The sequence below is a fragment of the Watersipora subatra genome, chromosome 2, assembly GCF_963576615.1.
Source record: "Watersipora subatra chromosome 2, tzWatSuba1.1, whole genome shotgun sequence".
Classification (NCBI taxonomy): domain Eukaryota; kingdom Metazoa; phylum Bryozoa; class Gymnolaemata; order Cheilostomatida; family Watersiporidae; genus Watersipora; species Watersipora subatra.
The window spans coordinates 38,790,013-38,808,684 of NC_088709.1; the positions used below are offsets into that span (position 1 = coordinate 38,790,013).

Below are 18,672 nucleotides of genomic sequence, written 5' to 3' on the forward strand. Positions count from 1 at the left end.
CAACATAAATGTATTATATCTTTTGATATATGATACAGATACAAATATTTGAAGATACAGTTTCATGAAGACTCTGTTATAAACACATGAGTGCCTTCTGTCAATCCAATGTATATATGTACATAGGACATGACATATGACATTTTCTATGCACATGCCTTATGTACATGTCATATGTACATATATATGTAAATCCCTTCAGCGTGCCAACCAAACATGAGAAAGATTATTTAAAATATGACTGGACAGCTGGGAAGTCATTGCGACTGACAATTACAATGCTAAAGTGAGCTAATGAAAAATAACCAATTAAAGCCAGCGATGTAAATCCTTCATCATGTCTCGTGATTTGATAAGCAAAGTGAGGCATTAGTACCACCAAACCCAAAAGAGTTAGTCAGAGCGATTCTATCTTCAGACTCCCAGCGTTGGGCAGATGTCATCACATGCTTAAAGTTTCCTAGGAAAGTAAAAATGACATCTTTACAATTCTGGGGTTAACAAGAGCATGCTATTGCAATACCGTGATTAACAAGAGCGTGCTATTACATCAGCGAGTTTAGTGATGCCAAACTACATATGTACATCTTATAGAATATCTCACATGTGCATGTATCAGGTATGACTGCATAGCATAACAAAAGTTAGTAGAACCTGGAACTAAATTTTTTTATTCCTATCATACATGTATTTGTTATATAATTATGCTATATAGGTATGTATTGCATATTATATATTATGCACTATTTATGTATATATTAAGTATTACATGATATGTATACAAACAATATATATGCATATACGATATATGTCTGAGCAGACAACTCCATGAGTGACAGTACAGATCCTTTAATTTAGCAATTGAAACTCCTGCTGGCAAATTGTTATCACTTTTCCATGTAAATAGGTTGTATCCTTTACAGCAATGTATTGCACACGTTTTAGTATGTTTCATCACTGTATCCTACTTCAATTGTTTCTAGTTTCTATACAAGCCAAACTAACACTTATCTACCGCACGTGTTAGTTCTGCCTCATTGCAAGTACTGCGGGTGCAGATCAAATAAAAAGACTTACCTGGTACGTCAGGTTCCATGAGATTGGCTGTTGGTGGAATAACTCCATGACAACAAGCAAAAGCTGTGATAGCTGCTTCTAAACTGCCGGCAGCACCAAGTAAATGTCCTACAAGGTTTAGTTTGTCTGGTTGACAAGAGCACTTTGCAACGCTGTTGATTGCTCATTAACTGGTGCACATGTAATAGTTGATATAAGTGTAAATGGCAATATATTACAAAATTTGGTTGTTCGCATATTTTAGTGTGCGGTTTGATATGAGAGACTTAGGACTTTTATAATACTGAAAAAGGATGATTCAAATATTATAAAATAAATTATTGAGACAGGCTTTCCTACTTGAAAGCCTGTCTCGATGCTGATGTGTCCAGGTGCCATGTTTACGAGGTTTCTAGGCATAAAAAATGGACTAAGACCTCAAAGATCTTTTTCTTGAAGCGCTTGTCCAGCTTTAAAAATTTCTTGGAGATCACACATTCCCATGCCGACGGACACACCTACAGCATTACAAAACTTCACACAATGAAACTACACATGTACAGATACAAATTAAGTAATACAGAAACAAAACAAATATAGTTTGAAAACTAGTGCCCTAAGTTACTAGTACGACCGGAGACAAAATGGCTGTTATGACATAAAAATGCAAAAATAAAAGTTTTTGTGTTAACCCTTTGTAACCATAGCATTTTGAATGAAAAACAAAGCGGGATTCATTTTGATAAAACAAAATGAATTCCTGCGGTTTGGTAATAGACCTACAACTATAAACTGTTATCAACAGTTATAAACAGTTATCAACAGTTATTAACAGTAGAGCATCTTAAACGAGCTTCTATGAAAGCATTTGATGCAACACATAACAAGACTTTCAACTGATTCTATAGATGAATAGATAGCAAGTACATGTTAGCTAGCTGATTCTATAGATGAATAGATAGCAAGTACATGTTAGCTAGCTGATTCTATAGATGAATAGATAGCAAGTAAATGTTAGCTAGCTGATTCTATAGATGAATAGGTAGCAAGTAAATGTTAGCTAGCTGATTCTATAGATGAATAGATAGCAAGTTAATGTTAGCTAGCTGATTCTATAGATGAATAGATAGCAAGTATCTGTTAGCTAGCTGATTCTATAGATGAATAGATAGCAAGTACATGTTAGCTAGCTAATTCTATAGATGAATAGATAGCAAGTATCTGTTAGCTAGCTGATTCTATAGATGAATAGATAGCAAGTACATGTTAGCTAGCTGATTCTATAGATGAATAGATAGCAAGTAAATGTTAGCTAGCTGATTCTATAGATGAATAGATAGCAAGTACATGTTAGCTAGCTGATTCTATAGATGAATAGATAGCAAGTACATGTTAGCTAGCTGATTCTATAGATGAATAGATAGCAAGTACATGTTAGCTAGCTGATTCTATAGATGAATAGATAGCAAGTAAATATTAGCTAGCTGATTCTATAGATGAATAGATAGCCATAAATCTCTACTACAATATATTTACTCTAATAATAGTCTTGTCCATCCGTGCGGCTGTCTAAAGCCACAGCTGAAGGTTGCAAAAAAAAACTGTATCATACGGGATTTGCACTCATCACACTCGCCTTCGCAGCCGACATGCGACTATCTGCACCAGTCAACCGCTCACTAGCCTTTCAGAACAATTGTACATATAGGTATTACACACAACTATCTCTCAGAGCACACTAGACTGCCAGGGTACTAGTACAGAAAATTACTGAACTTTGCATTAACTCCCCTTACTGCACATGCTGACATAGATTCCCGCTACTGCGCATACCAAATCATTAAAAATCAAATCATTCAAGGAGAAAACAATTCCTGATATATGACCTATAACTGCTTGGAGGGATTAGGTCTGCTATGCTAAAAGGAAAAGAAAAATTTTGACATCTATTAAAGGCACATGAAGACTGTACAGATATTACAGTAAATAAAATGTTCAAATTTTATTCGCTTATTGAAACAGGAGATGAGCGTTACACAGATTGAAAACAAGCAATTGCCTGGGAAGTTGTTTACGAGCTCTTGTTACATCCTCTGACAAGAATTGATGAGCATAGCCTGAAAACACCTGATAGAGTTACACAGCTGGTGAGTCATCTACAGACACCTGACATGACTTTTGCAAAGGCATCTAACATGTGAACATGAGTTATCTTCCCCTAGTATGGTTAACTACATGAAAACAATACAGATGTTTAATGAATCAAAACAAACACCTACCAAAGGCTCCCTTGATGGATGAAACATATACGGATGTAGCGTGGCTTCCAAAAAGACAGTCAATAGCTCGGGCTTCAGCGGCGTCCCCAATAACGGTTGATGTAGCATGAGCATTGACATAAGATATGGCCTCAGCAGGTAGCTGGGCATCTTCAAGGGAAGCCTTCATGCACCTATACTAATGTAAAAAAGACCATTACACGGCTCACTGATCACCTGTTTTTATGTGAATACTCGAGGGGTCACTCATGCCAAATTTTAAAATTTCATTTGAAAATATAGATATTTTTCTACCAATTGCGATTGTTTTGGATGTTCAAGGTGATCTGACTGCCAGGATGTTTCAAGATTAAAATCGGTAAAACTTGATCACAGTTCAAAATGCTAAGGAAAAAGAATTTTGACAACTTTGATCTTGAAAAATCCTGGCAGTCAGATCACCTAAAACAACAAGCAAAATCAAAATTGATAGAAAAATATCTAAATCTTCTGATATGATTTTGTGGAAGTTGACGCGAGTAACCCTTTAATATCCTGCTAGAAATTAGGCATTCAACTAATTGTCAAATGTTTTCCATGTGATACACGCGTTTCAAAAAAATAGAAAAGTGATCCAAAGGAAAACGTATACTCGAATATTAGCCTATCCTGCATGTAAGTGAAAATTACGAAATGAGAGCTTTTGTAAAAACTTGCAGCATGTAAGCCTACTTCCCCTACACCATGATTTGTCATTCAGGCTAATAATAGAGTATTAATATAGAATGCTCTGATAGAAATCCAGTACCATGACATGGTTAAACTTTTATCAATTCAACCGCTATACGGTAAAGAAGCTGCCAAGTTCTCCAGCATCGGCAAAAATTTAGTCATGCTATGATGAGGTGAAAATAGTGAGTTTAGTCAAGCTATGATGAGGTGAACATAGTGAGTTTAGTCATGCTATGATGAGGTGAACATAGTGAGTTTAGTCAAGCTATGATGAGGTGAACATAGTGAGTTTAGTCATGCTATGATGAGGTGAACATAGTGAGTTTAGTCATGCTATGATGAGGTGAACATAGTGAGTTTAGCCATGCTATGATGAGGTGAACATAGTGAGTTTAGTCATGCTATGATGAGGTGAACATAGTGAGTTTAGTCATGCTATGATGAGGTGAACATAGTGAGTTTAGTCATGCTATGATGAGGTGAACATAGTGAGTTTAGCCATGCTATGATGAGGTGAACATAGTGAGTTTAGTCATGCTATGATGAGGTGAACATAGTGAGTTTAGTCATGCTATGATGAGGTGAACATAGTGAGTTTAGTCATGCTATGATGAGGTGAACATAGTGAGTTTAGCCATGCTATGATGAGGTGAACATAGTGAGTTTAGTCATGCTATGATGAGGTGAACATAGTGAGTTTAGCCATGCTATGATGAGGTGAACATAGTGAGTTTAGTCATGCTATGATGAGGTGAACATAGTGAGTTTAGTCATGCTATGATGAGGTGAACATAATGAGTTTAGTCAAGCTATGATGAGGTGAACATAGTGAGTTTAGCCATGCTATGATGAGGTGAACATAGTGAGTTTAGTCATGCTATGATGAGGTGAACATAGTGAGTTTAGTCATGCTATGATGAGGTGAACATAGTGAGTTTAGTCATGCTATGATGAGGTGAACATAGTGAGTTTAGTCATGCTATGATGAGGTGAACATAGTGAGTTTAGTCATGCTATGATGAGGTGAACATAGTGAGTTTAGCCATGCTATGATGAGGTGAACATAGTGAGTTTAGTCATGCTATGATGAGGTGAACATAGTGAGTTTAGTCATGCTATGATGAGGTGAACATAGTGAGTTTAGTCAAGCTATGATGAGGTGAACATAGTGAGTTTAGCCATGCTATGATGAGGTGAACATAGTGAGTTTAGTCATGCTATGATGAGGTGAACATAGTGAGTTTAGTCATGCTATGATGAGGTGAACATAGTGAGTTTAGTCATGCTATGATGAGGTGAACATAGTGAGTTTAGCCATGCTATGATGAGGTGAACATAGTGAGTTTAGTCATGCTATGATGAGGTGAACATAGTGAGTTTAGCCATGCTATGATGAGGTGAACATAGTGAGTTTAGTCATGCTATGATGAGGTGAACATAGTGAGTTTAGTCATGCTATGATGAGGTGAACATAGTGAGTTTAGTCAAGCTATGATGAGGTGAACATAGTGAGTTTAGCCATGCTATGATGAGGTGAACATAGTGAGTTTAGTCATGCTATGATGAGGTGAACATAGTGAGTTTAGTCATGCTATGATGAGGTGAACATAGTGAGTTTAGTCATGCTATGATGAGGTGAACATAGTGAGTTTAGTCATGCTATGATGAGGTGAACATAGTGAGTTTAGCCATGCTATGATGAGGTGAACATAGTGAGTTTAGTCATGCTATGATGAGGTGAACATAGTGAGTTTAGTCATGCTATGATGAGGTGAACATAGTGAGTTTAGCCATGCTATGATGAGGTGAACATAGTGAGTTTAGTCATGCTATGATGAGGTGAACATAGTGAGTTTAGTCATGCTATGATGAGGTGAACATAGTGAGTTTAGTCATGCTATGATGAGGTGAACATAGTGAGTTTAGCCATGCTATGATGAGGTGAACATAGTGAGTTTAGTCATGCTATGATGAGGTGAACATAGTGAGTTTAGCCATGCTATGATGAGGTGAACATAGTGAGTTTAGTCATGCTATGATGAGGTGAACATAGTGAGTTTAGTCATGCTATGATGAGGTGAACATAGTGAGTTTAGCCATGCTATGATGAGGTGAACATAGTGAGTTTAATCATGCTATGATGAGGTGAACATAGTGAGTTTAGCCATGCTATGATGAGGTGAACATAGTGAGTTTAGTCATGCTATGATGAGGTGAACATAGTGAGTTTAGTCATGCTATGATGAGGTGAACATAGTGAGTTTAGTCATGCTATGTTGAGGTGAACATAGTGAGTTTAGTCATGCTATGATGAGGTGAACATAGTGAGTTTAGTCATGCTATGATGAGGTGAACATAGTGAGTTTAGTCATGCTATGATGAGGTGAACATAGTGAGCTTAGTCATGCTATGATGAGGTGAACATAGTGAGTTTAGTCATGCTATGATGAGGTGAACATAGTGAGTTTAGTCATGCTATGATGAGGTGAACATAGTGAGTTTAGTCATGCTATGATGAGGTGAACATAGTGAGTTTAGTCATGCTATGATGAGGTGAACATAGTGAGTTTAGTCATGCTATGATGAGGTGAACATAGTGAGTTTAATTAAATACAAACATGATTCATCTTATGTTCAAACTATTATTAAAATTGAGTTTTAATTTGGCAGAGGTAACTTTATTTAAATATGGTATCAATTTTCATATTTTGATTTTTCATCATCTGTTAACTTCATCAGTTGCATGTTTGACTGAGTAAAATATCATTGATAGTGTGGGGTCTAAGAACTTGCATCTTGTCATTTTATTTGTGTAAAAGTAGAATTAAGAGCATATAAATTAATCACAGTTTTATCAATTCCTTTAGTTTTAAAATCAGATAAATGCAAGTAAAAACAATTTGTTTGCATTTATGGAAATCTCTTTTTTTTGATAGCAAATGTTCTTTTTGCTAAGGTTCAGGTAAGTATGACACTGAGCTAACTGAAATATGTAAATAATTTCATGTTGGTAAGCCGGGAGAACGACTCCCATTTTCATAGCGCACTCTTCCAGGTGTCCCACTTTTGCCTGTATGAAATAGGTAAAACATATCTGAGGCCTGTACTTTGACCGCCTAAAATTCCGAATCGGCACCAATTACTATGACCAGATATTCTAGCAGTTTTGCTCCAGCAAGAGCTTATGCATTAGCATTGAGCTCTTAAACATTGTACAATCTAATAACGATAAATTTACAGTTTAGACAATTCTGCATGAATCTTTCATTGTCTACAGTTGAGACCCTTTCATTGTCTACAGTTGAGACCCTTTTATTGTCTACAGTTGAGATCCTTTCAATGTCTACAGTTGGGACCCTTTCATTGTCTACAGTTGTGACCCTTTCATTGTCTACAGTTGGGACCCTTTCATTGTCTACTGTTGTGACCCTTTCATTATGTACAGTTGGAACCCTTTCATTGTCTACAGCTGGGACCCTTTCATTGTCTACAGTTGGGACCCTTTCATTTTCTACAGTTGTGACCCTTTCATTGTCTACAGTCGAGACCCTTTCATTGACTACAGTTGGGACCTTTTCATTGTCTACAGTTGGGACCTTTTCATTGTCTACAGCTGGAACCCTTTCATTGTCTACAGTTGTGACCCTTTCATTGTCTACAGTTGGAACCCTTTCATTTTCTACAGTTGTGACCCTTTCATTGTCTACAGTCGAGACCCTTTCATTGACTACAGTTGGGACCTTTTCATTGTCTACAGTTGGGACCTTTTCATTGTCTACAGCTGGAACCCTTTCATTGTCTACAGTTGTGACCCTTTCATTGTCTACAGTTGGGACCCTTTCATTGTCTACAGTTGTGACCCTTTCATTGTCTACAGTTGGAACCCTTTCATTGTCTACAGTTGGGACCCTTTCATTGTCTACAGTTGGGACCCTTTCATTTTCTACAGTTGTGACCCTTTCATTGTCTACAGTTGGGACTCTTTCATTGACTACAGTTGGGACCTTTTCATCGTCTACAGTTGGGACCCTTTCATCGTCTACAGTTGGGACCCTTTCAATGTCTACAGTTGGAACCCTTTCATTGTCTACAGTTGTGACCCTTTCATTGTCTACAGTTGGGACCCTTTCATTGTCTACAGTTGTGACCCTTTCATTATCTACAGTTGGAACCCTTTCATTGTCTACAGCTGGGACCCTTTCATTGTCTACAGTTGGACCCTTTCATTTTCTACAGTTGTGACCCTTTCATTGTCTACAGTCGAGACCCTTTTCATTGACTACAGTTGGGACCTTTTCATTGTCTACAGCTGGAACCCTTTCATTGTCTACAGTTGTGACCCTTTCATTGTCTACAGTTGTGACCCTTTCATTGTCTACAGTTGGAACCCTTTCATTGTTTACAGTTGGGACCCTTTCATTGTCTACAGTTGGGACCCTTTCATTTTCTACAGTTGTGACCCTTTCATTGTTTACAGTCGAGACCCTTTCAGTGACTACAGTTGGGACCTTTTCATCGTCTACAGTTGGGACCCTTTCATCGTCTACAGTTGGGACCCGTTCATTGTCTACAGTTGGGACCCTTTCATTGTCTACAGCTAGGACCCTTTCATTGTCTACAGTTGGGACCCTTTCATTGTCTACAGCTGGGACCTTTTCATTGTCTACAGTTGGGACCCTTTCATTGTCTACAGCTGGGACCCTTTTATTGTCTACAGTTGGGACCCTTTCATCGTCTACAGTTGTGACCCTTTCATTGTCTACAGTTGGAACCCTTTCATTGTCTACAGCTGGGACCCTTTCATTGTCTACAGTTGGGACCCTTTCATTGTCTACAGTTGTGACCCTTTCATTGTCTACAGTCGAGACCCTTTCATTGGCTACAGTTGGGACCTTTTCATCGTCTACAGTTGGAACCCTTTCATCGTCTACAGCTGGAACCCGTTCATTGTCTACAGTTGGGACCCTTTCATTGTCTACAGTTGGGACCCTTTCATTGTCTACAGTTGTGACCCTTTCATTGTCTACAGTCGGGACCCTTTCATTGACTACAACTTTTGACTACAGACAGGGCGGCACAATAATTCAAAAATGCTCTAAAAGCCAACAAGTTACATCTCACCGACACTGAATCTCCAAGCACTAACCTCAATGCTCCATCACCGCTTTCCCTAGGAGAAGAAATATGGTATGCGTCCCCTGACAACCCATAACCGAGCACTTCGGCTATAATCTCAGCGCCGCGGGCTAAAGCGTGTTCCCTATCTTCTAAGACAATGACAGCAGCGCCTTCTGACATCACAAATCCAGAACGACTGCAAGTACATGTACAGCGTGCAGACAGATAGGTATATGATGAGACGGGTAAGATAACAATATAAGCTACAGGTTGTAGGCTAACAACATTAACTATCTGCTCTTCTATCTACAGTTGATATTCGTGCTCATAAAATGACAGAACACAAAAAAAAGTTGATCTATCTTAAGGGTGGCTACTGCACCATCTTACGCATTGCTATGGCCAGCAGAATGAGTTGAACAGCTGCTAAATCTACAGGTACTTACAGTATAGCAAAGCCTGTGTTATCGAGTCAGCAGATTTCCATCACAACCAGAATGCATATACATATAATAAAAGAAAATAAGAATATTATGCGCACCACAGTTTTAGCCGTTAATAGCAGGTGCTCAAATCTTCTGAAGGTGATGAGCCTGGGCAAGGAAATCTAAGTCTTTGTATTTGATGAACGGGAAAGACAACTCCTTAATACCACTCTTTAAAAACTTCCCATCATCTATCTAAAAACCACTTTAGCTCATAATTTATTTAAAACCCACTCCCTTAACTTGACCTACTTAACCCTCCTTCTTCTAAAATCCCCTGCCCAGCACACCACTTTCAAGCCCTTCCTCCACCCTCTTCCATACGCTTTCCTAAATAACACACTCATTTCTAAAGTTCGCATCCCCAACTCCGCCCTTTCCTAATTTCCCTCTTTCTTAACACAAACTTTCCTAACGCATGATTTTAACATTCTTTTTTCTAATAGGACCCTTCCTAAAACCTTTCATCACATATTTTAAAGATTGCGATAAAACTTGGAAGGAGGTTTTAAAAAATATTTTTAGTATTCATAATTGTAAGAGGGCTTATATAAACAATTGCATTAATTTTTGAAAGGACAACCGAGGCAGTCCTAGCATGAACTTATGACTCATTAGACCAAAAACTGCAGCAAATGAAAATATCAACAGCAGCTGAGCCTTTAGATCAATCACATGTTAGCACTGGACCACAATTACATCTATCAATTATATCAACCTTAGCTCCTCTCCTCGTTATCAACAATTTACAATTGGTTAGAAATCTTGCAATGCTAATCATACAGAACACTTGGTAAATACTAATAGTAATAGTTCCTTTGTCAGGAAAGCCCTAGCTGAGAAGGAAGAGAGAGGAAAGATGAAGAGAAAGCTGCTTACCAATAAAGATGTCAATGGGAAGCCACCAACACATCTAGTCAAAGTGTGTTTGAAGTGAGCCTGAGAGGATGACATGAAACACATAATCCTTATGAAAAGTGCAAGCAATACAAAAAGTGCAAGCTATGTTCTGCTGAGGCCACTTGGTTTGAATTTGGAGAAATAAATTTGTGTTGAGTAAACATTGCAGGAAGTAAGTGATATGAACAAAGGTGTGTAAATATTCGAAGGAAACAAGAGCATGTCAGAAAAAAGCAATATAAAAAGGGTGATGAGTGAGAGAGGAGACACGACGTTTAATATTATGTAATGAGTGCTTTCATCACCCTAGTAACCCTAGTTCCCATATCTACCTGCTGAATTCAACACTAACTTACGACAAATTCTGCTTCTCGTAATGAACTCGAATTTATAGCAAACTGACTCCCTGATAGGCAAAAATGAAAGACAAGATTCCAGTCAAAATTCCTACCTTTTATCGAATGGACGAGACGCTGTCTGAGGGCTATCGTTCGAATCAGTACACAGAGCTCTCATCCTACTGAATCCAGCAATTGATAGAGGAGAAATTGGAGCTTCAGTTCCACCGCATAGCATGAGATCTGCGTCACCTCGTTGTACAAGTCTGTATGCTTCACCTATTGCGTGAAGTCCAGTGGTACATGCTGTAGATACCGATAGGTTAGGACCCTGTCATGAAGGCGAGATAATTCGAAAAGCTGAAGATGCCACAGTAAAGTACGACAAATTTAACCAGGAAATTAATAAAATACGTTTAAAATTTGATAATCAAGCAGAGCAACTTTCTAGATTGAACTTAGGTGACAAGGCGATAAATGTATCTGACACAATCAGAGAACACCTCTAAGGCTATAGGCCAGGGGTGTCAAACTCATTTTCACCGAGGGCCACATCAGCGTAATGGCTGTCCTCAAAGGGCCAGATGTAACTTATAATTGTAATGAAATGTAATCGAATAATATAAAATAACTTAAACTAGTCTTTGATATTAAATAACTCTTGACTTTATTACTTAAAGTTGCAAACAGAACAGTTGCACAGCAAAATATGCAAAACACTTGTTTCCGAAAAAAAAATCAGAAAAGTTACACAATACCCATCAACATGGGCATACTTTCAGTAAAATCAAAAATTGTGAGCTGCTAAGAACATGAATTTGTTGGCATACACACATTAAATCTGCAAACACTAAATAATTGCAACAGCAGCAACACAAAATCAATATGTAAGCAGCAAAAAATCAAAAAATTATTTGCTATTTGCTGAAACAAAGTTAGACTTGCACCAAAGAAATTACAAAATATACAGTGTTTGACTAAAATTAGTGATTTATTACATACAATACAAAGTTATGAATAATAGTTATACATGTACAGTTAGTCATGAACATGAAAATCACGAAACTATAATTTCGAATTTTTCCTCGCGAGTATTATCTTCATAGCATAGCAAATCTACATCCTAATATAACTCAAATAAACTATCATAAACATGTTTCAAAGAATAAAATTATGTTCAGTAACTCTGTTCTTGACTTTTCAGACTTCAGGGGCCGCTCTAAGAATGACTATAATCCTATCGAGATTGAATAACTTTTGTCTGACTACGGTTGACAGCCTAAAAGTGCATTTTTATTCGAGTGTAACGATGCAAATTGACAAAATTAAAAGTTAGTAAAAACTTCGAAACATTAAAAATAATGTTTCAATTTGATTTATGCAGTCTTTCACTGTCTTACCCCTTCTGAATCTGCATATTTACTTCTCGAGTTGAAAAAAATTGATCGCGAACGATAAATTTTAAAGTGACAGCGATGATTTTCGGTTCAGTAGATGTCGAAATGGGCGTAGTAATTTAGTTATAACTTTTGCCAGAGAGATCATGGAGGTATATATGTACGTTTGTTTGATTGGCCAGAAAAAAGTTTTTCTGACTAATCAAAATTATTCTCATGTAATGTAAAAATAACAACACAAGGAATAGACAAAGTTTAGAGGCAAGATAACTCGCGTTGGTGTGCCTAGCAACGTTATAAATACGGGAGAATGAGTCTCGGGCGAATGAGTAATTAAGCCCTCGCGGGCCACATAAAATGAGGTGGCGGGCCACATGTGGCCCGCGGGCCATGTGTTTGACACCTGTGCTATAGGCTAACCCCTAAGGCTATAGACTAACCTCTGAGGCTATAGGCTAACCTCTAAGGCTATAGAATTTACCTTCCATGTAAGATAAAACTTACAACAGACTTTCCTTGTAAGTGAGACAGAATTACCTGCCTTAATTATAAGATAGTATGACTGCAGACTTGACCAAGTTAATATTAACCTCAACTTGATTGAATAGCCTGGTTAGTCTGCTGTGATTACTAATAACAAACCGATGTCAAACTAGAGTGTAGGTACCTACTTGAAAGCCTGTCTCGATGCTGATGTGTCCAGATGCCATGTTTACGAGGTTTCTAGGCATAAAAAAGGGACTAAGACCTCGAAGACCTTTTTCTTGAAGCGCTTGTCCAGCTTTAAAAATTTCTTGGAGATCACACATTCCCATGCCGACGGACACACCTACAGCATTACAAAACTTCACACAATGAAACCTACGCATGTACAAATACAAATTAAGTAATAGAGAAACAAAACAAACATAGTTTGAGAACTAGTGCAAGATGTAACTAGTACGACCGAAGACAAAAGGGCTGTTATGATATGAAAATGCAAACAAAACTAATTTATTGTTTCAACCCTTGAAACTATAGCAATTTAAACGAAAACCAAAGCGGGCTCCAACATAATAAAGGAATGCATAAAAAATAGGAACAGTTCGAACAACAAATTCTTTGAATTCTTCCCTTTGTCATTATACAGCAGCAAACACAGAATACCTGATACATATGATATGAGTAGCCTGGTAGTACATATGATATGAGTAACCTGGTAGTACATATGATATGAGTAACCTGGTAGTACATATGATATGAGTAACCTGGTAGTACATATGAGATGAGTAACCTGGTAGTACATATGACATGAGTAACCTGGTAGCACATATGATATGAGTAACCTGGTAGTACATATGACATGAGTAACCTGGTAGTACATATGATATGAGTAACCTGGTAGTACATATGATATGAGTAACCTGGTAGCACATATGATATGAGTAACCTGGTAGTACATATGACATGAGTAACCTGGTAGTACATATGACATGAGTAACCTGGTAGCACATATGATATGAGTAACCTGGTAGTACATATGACATGAGTAGCCTGGTAGTACATATGATATGAGTAACCTGGTAGTACATATGATATGAGTAACCTGGTAGCACATATGATATGAGTAACCTGGTAGTACATATGACATGAGTAACCTGGTAGTACATATGACATGAGTAACCTGGTAGCACATATGATATGAGTAACCTGGTAGTACATATGACATGAGTAACCTGGTAGTACATATGATATGAGTAACCTTGCATAGTTGAACAAAACGAAACTGCTTGAAATTTTTAGCAAAAAAAACAAAAATTTGAAAAATGAACAGAGTGATTCTGTTAGTTTAGAATCTACCATACATAAAAAAGCACCCAGTAAGCAATATAAACCTATATATTACAATGATCTACTGAAGAAATGCCATGTTAGACAACAACCCTCGAGCATGCGTGATGCCTAAGGAGACAGCGACAACAGCATCATAGGTCTGTTGGGTAGACGCCTCTCACCACATCTATGCATATCCTTATCACTGGTCGGCGTGTATTTGCTATGCCGTAGGGCTCTCCTCGCTGCAGATACACCCAAAAGAATCGGTCGAGACTTGTCTCGCATATCCCCTTTGGTGAATTCCTTCATCAAACATTCTGTAGACACAACTCCAGCGACCTTGCAGGGCAGCCCTTTCCATTCTAAAACATCAGAGATTACTTGAGTGAAGAAGGATGAGTGAGCGATATATAAAGCCATTTATAAAGCTCTCCAGCGATATAGGCCAAAATAATAGAGAAAAGGTAGATGAAGTTCAACTGAACAGATCTGTGCTTGAAATAAAATCAACCTTCAAAGCAGTGGACAGTTTAAGGCAACAGCACTTTATTTACTTTATCATTCAAGGTTGAACTATGTTATAGCAAATAATCTTTTCAAGTGACCACTCGTATGAGAATCTGCCCAGTAGTCTACCAATAGAATTTTTATCCCTCGATAACAGGTGGTAAATGTTCATCACTAAATGGTAGGCTGCCTAGGCCAATCACTAAATACATAATCGGCTTACACTACCACTAAATACAGGTATATAACTAACAGTGATTGTTGCACTGAGAGGGAAAATGTCCAACAAAATTAAAAAACACAAATAATGATATTACCATTTTCCACTATATAAACTATCATTACCTAGAAGCTACAGCAAAGGCTTACGAGTGACCATCTACGTAATACTATTGAAAGTGCATTGATGGATTCGAGTGTGGTCCATAAATAAATGAGTATTAAAAATTCATAAACTTCGAAATGGTGAAAATTGTTATTGTTTCCATACCAAAACTACATTATTTTAAAAATGAATAAGTCAAAAGGCAAAACATATAAGATTATGAGCCAAAGTTCAAAACTTCAACTTTTTGAAAAATGTCTCTTAATTCAAAACTGTAGGTAGTGAATGTCGTTCAGACTTTGTTAGCGCAATAGCATTTCATTGGTCAATTACTCTGGACGTGCTGAATGACTTTGCGCATATCGTGTTGTTCTTGCAGTCAGGTTGAATAAGCTGTTGAGAGTTATTCTAAAAACTATTTTAGCTATTTCATTAAAACAAACTAGTAATATGGCTTTAAAATTATTATATCTCGCATTGCGCAGAAGTAGCAACTAAGGATACTTTAGAGACTGGTGTGATAAATTGGAATTGGTTGCTAAGATGCAGAAGATTGAGGATTTGTCAGCTTTTATGCCACTTTTTCTAGCTGGACTAGCCTTTGCCGTGTATAAGCAATTGTAAAAAGATGTGGAATGGACATGTCACTACATGCATGAGAGAAACTTCAGTGGCTGCATTGCTGCAAAGGTATGTGGGCTACAAATGTCGGAGGAAACCAGGGATTACAAGTTAATCAAAAGTCAAATGCTGATAGCATTTAGTGTAAACAATTTCAGTGTATATGACCAACTGCGAGGAAAAGTGCTAGGTGACAGTGAGACAGTAGATCAAGGTCAGATCAGGGTCAAAAACAAACTAATCCCCTGTAAAGTGCATTTATGTCGGGCTCACCGACGGATATTTCAGGAGAGCTGAAGTCTGTCAGTTCAGTAGGAAAGCTTGATCTTGATGACATGGTGGCTCAGGCACAAACAATAGTCAACAAATAACAGCATGGGTGAAAAACCAATGTGTGCAGCTGGACATGCGCAAGATGATGAAAGGAAAATAACCAGTCGGCCTCTTAGATGATGGTGGTGTGGTCAGTTAGGGAACATTTCGCATACATGCAGAAACAGCAACCACAGCAGAGAAGCGCAATTGAGGCTGCATCATTAGTGCTGGATATCTCGCCCTGCAACTAAAAAGTGATCAGCCAGCATTACCCACTGTTCTTATTAGTGTGCTCAATACTGATATCTAAGCATTAGTAGACACTGGGTGCGAGCAATCTGTCATGCTGCAGTCTGTCGCTCAGCAGTTGAACCTGGCATTTCCTGGTCTAGAGCATCAAGCAATGGACTGATAGAACATAATAATAGGACAATCAAGAGGATAGCATAGGGCAAATGGTTTTTTGGTATAACAATACTCCAAATGTGGGGGCCACGTGCCTGCAAATTCACTCTATGGCTACAATGCACGATTGCTTGGAATAGCCATTGCTAACACTTTTAGCAACTTACATTCCACCAATCCTTATTGCGTATGTGACACATATGTGAAACCAGCTAAAGCAAAGTGCACAACTTTGTGGAAATAGGGTACAACTTCTGCAATAGCGCCAAATACTGCGATAGAAGTTGAAAGCGCTGCCAGTCACACTGCCGATAAGTGACTCGCCAGACCAAACCATTGTAACATTTCTACAGACAATTATAGCAGTAGCAATTCCGGTGTTGAACTCAGGGTTGATGTAGATCCTCGTCACATACAGGATGAGCCATGAGCTAGTCCTAGGTGATGGAGGTAAAAGCGAGAATAACACGAGTGAGGAGTTTCATGAAAACCCTGATGATGAATGTGACAATGCTCAAGAAGTGCTAGTGCGTATCAACAGCCACCGCGTTGGCTGACAGACTTTTATGTAAACTAGTTTGCTTCTGTTGAGACACTTATTGTGTAAAACCAGTTAGCAGCAATAAATTGTACTTGTTAAAAGTCGACATATTTTTGTCAAGCTATTTGGTGAATTTGGTTTGTTCAGACCTTGTTATTACAATAGCATTTCATTGGTTAAGAACTGCAGACGTGCTGAATGACTTTGCGAATATCGTGTTGTTCTTGCATTCAAGTTGAATAAGCTGTTATGAGGGTGTGACTTTCTTACTTATTAGGTATGAAATAATATATCAATGGCTGTCGATCTTGTTATGTGTGTTAATGGAGAAATTATGTTATGCATAACTAATCCAAATCCATTAACAAACTCATTGTTTAATTGCTTTGTCATCGCATTCTATTTTGATTATGTTTAGTTGTGTACTTTTGCTTAGATTGTGTGAACTAATTTGATTATTATTGGTTCAGGTATTAGAGAAGATGCTAGACTATTGTAAGCAATACTGATATTTACCAATAAAAGACACCTCTTCATGCAATAAGTAAAACAATTAAAATACACAACTAACAAAATCCTAAACAATAATATTAATGACAAAAGATTAAAATAGTCAATAAAGGTTACACCCTGACTAGAGCGGTTGTCCATGTTTGTTTGCTCGGTTTCATATGACTGTAAGTATTGACAGTCAAATGAAAGTTATGACAGTCCATAGGTAGAGAGTTTCAGATAGTGGTGGGAAAACAGAAACTCCACACGCAGGAGAGAGAGGCTCCTCAGCAGGAAATGGAAAAAGCCCCTAAGCAGGCCCTTGAGAAAGAAAGGCTGATGCATTGGAGCTGTTTTATCTCATAGATGTCTAGCATGTAAAAAGGCTAGCCTGTAGATAGTAGGTTGGGCGTTTAGGTTTAATGCTTTATGTAAGTGTACAAAGATATCTTGCTTGCGTAAGTCTCAAGTTGGTGTACGTGATGTAAACATGTAGGGTGGAGCTTGTAACTTACTCCAGGTATCTAGGTTTTGTCTGGTAAAAAATGGCAGATTTTTATACGTGAAATCATTTGATTCATTCCCAATGTCTCTTTGGGGGTTTTCTGGCAAAGCTAACGACTCATTTTTTATGATTAATTTCTACCATTTTGAAGTTTTTAATTTGCTTTTTGACATTTTCTAATTGTTGGATCTTTTTTTGTCTTGAGTGTCTTGCTGCTTGTATGTATTGTATGCTCATCTTGTGGTCTGGCTTCCCTCCCTGTTTGCATCTTGTTTTGGAGATATTTCCATACAACAATCTACTACCTCAAATGCTTAGTAATCAGGTATTCACGAACCATCACTTTTCCGCGGTGAGATCCCTGTCCTTTAGTCAATAACTTTCTAAAAAGGTCTCTCAATTCGAAACCAAAATAAGTTGCCAATCTAATGCCTGTAACGAGTACTAACGACAACCCTGTTGTTTTGAGCTTTTAAGACAGTGAGGCGACATGACCGATGTCTGTGGCGTTTTACTCTAGTCTAACGATATTTTTTAAATCTAATGCATTCAACGCACTTGAAAATTGAAATTTAATAACAAGCTACCTACTTATCAGGTATGAAACAATATCTTAAAGGCTGCCGGTATGCTACCTCGAATGCTTATTTATTAAGTATTTACGAACCATCACTTTTCAACGGCGAGATCCCTGTTTTTTTGTCAATAACCTTTTGAAAAACGTCTCCCAACTCGAAACCAAGACAAGTTGCCAATCCAATGCCTGTAACGACAACCCTTTTGTTTTGAACTTTTAGACTACTCGCAATAGCACTCATTTTTCTAATCTTGCGAGAGTAGACATGGATCTGAATAGTACAGA

The 18,672-nt window shown here is 37.8% G+C and overlaps 1 protein-coding gene across 2 annotated transcripts; it reads right to left on the reverse strand.

Moving 5' to 3' along the window:
- On the reverse strand, positions 1-18,670 carry LOC137387273 (3-oxoacyl-[acyl-carrier-protein] synthase, mitochondrial-like). 2 transcript variants are annotated; one of them, XR_010977888.1, is made up of 9 exons: positions 18,478-18,670; positions 14,279-14,461; positions 12,956-13,113; positions 11,001-11,218; positions 9,193-9,360; positions 3,336-3,508; positions 1,078-1,185; positions 168-460; positions 1-97 (listed from the first exon to the last, which is right to left on the reverse strand). XR_010977888.1 is itself a non-coding variant. In XM_068073622.1 (8 exons), exons 1-8 carry the CDS (start codon positions 18,626-18,628, stop codon positions 336-338), a joined length of 1,284 nt encoding a protein of 427 aa, XP_067929723.1. In that variant the 5' UTR covers positions 18,629-18,670; the 3' UTR covers positions 17-335. The 2 variants fall into 2 exon arrangements, 1 of the variants encoding a protein (XP_067929723.1); XM_068073622.1 differs by having other exon boundaries at positions 17-460.
- Positions 18,671-18,672: the final 2 nt, after the last annotated feature.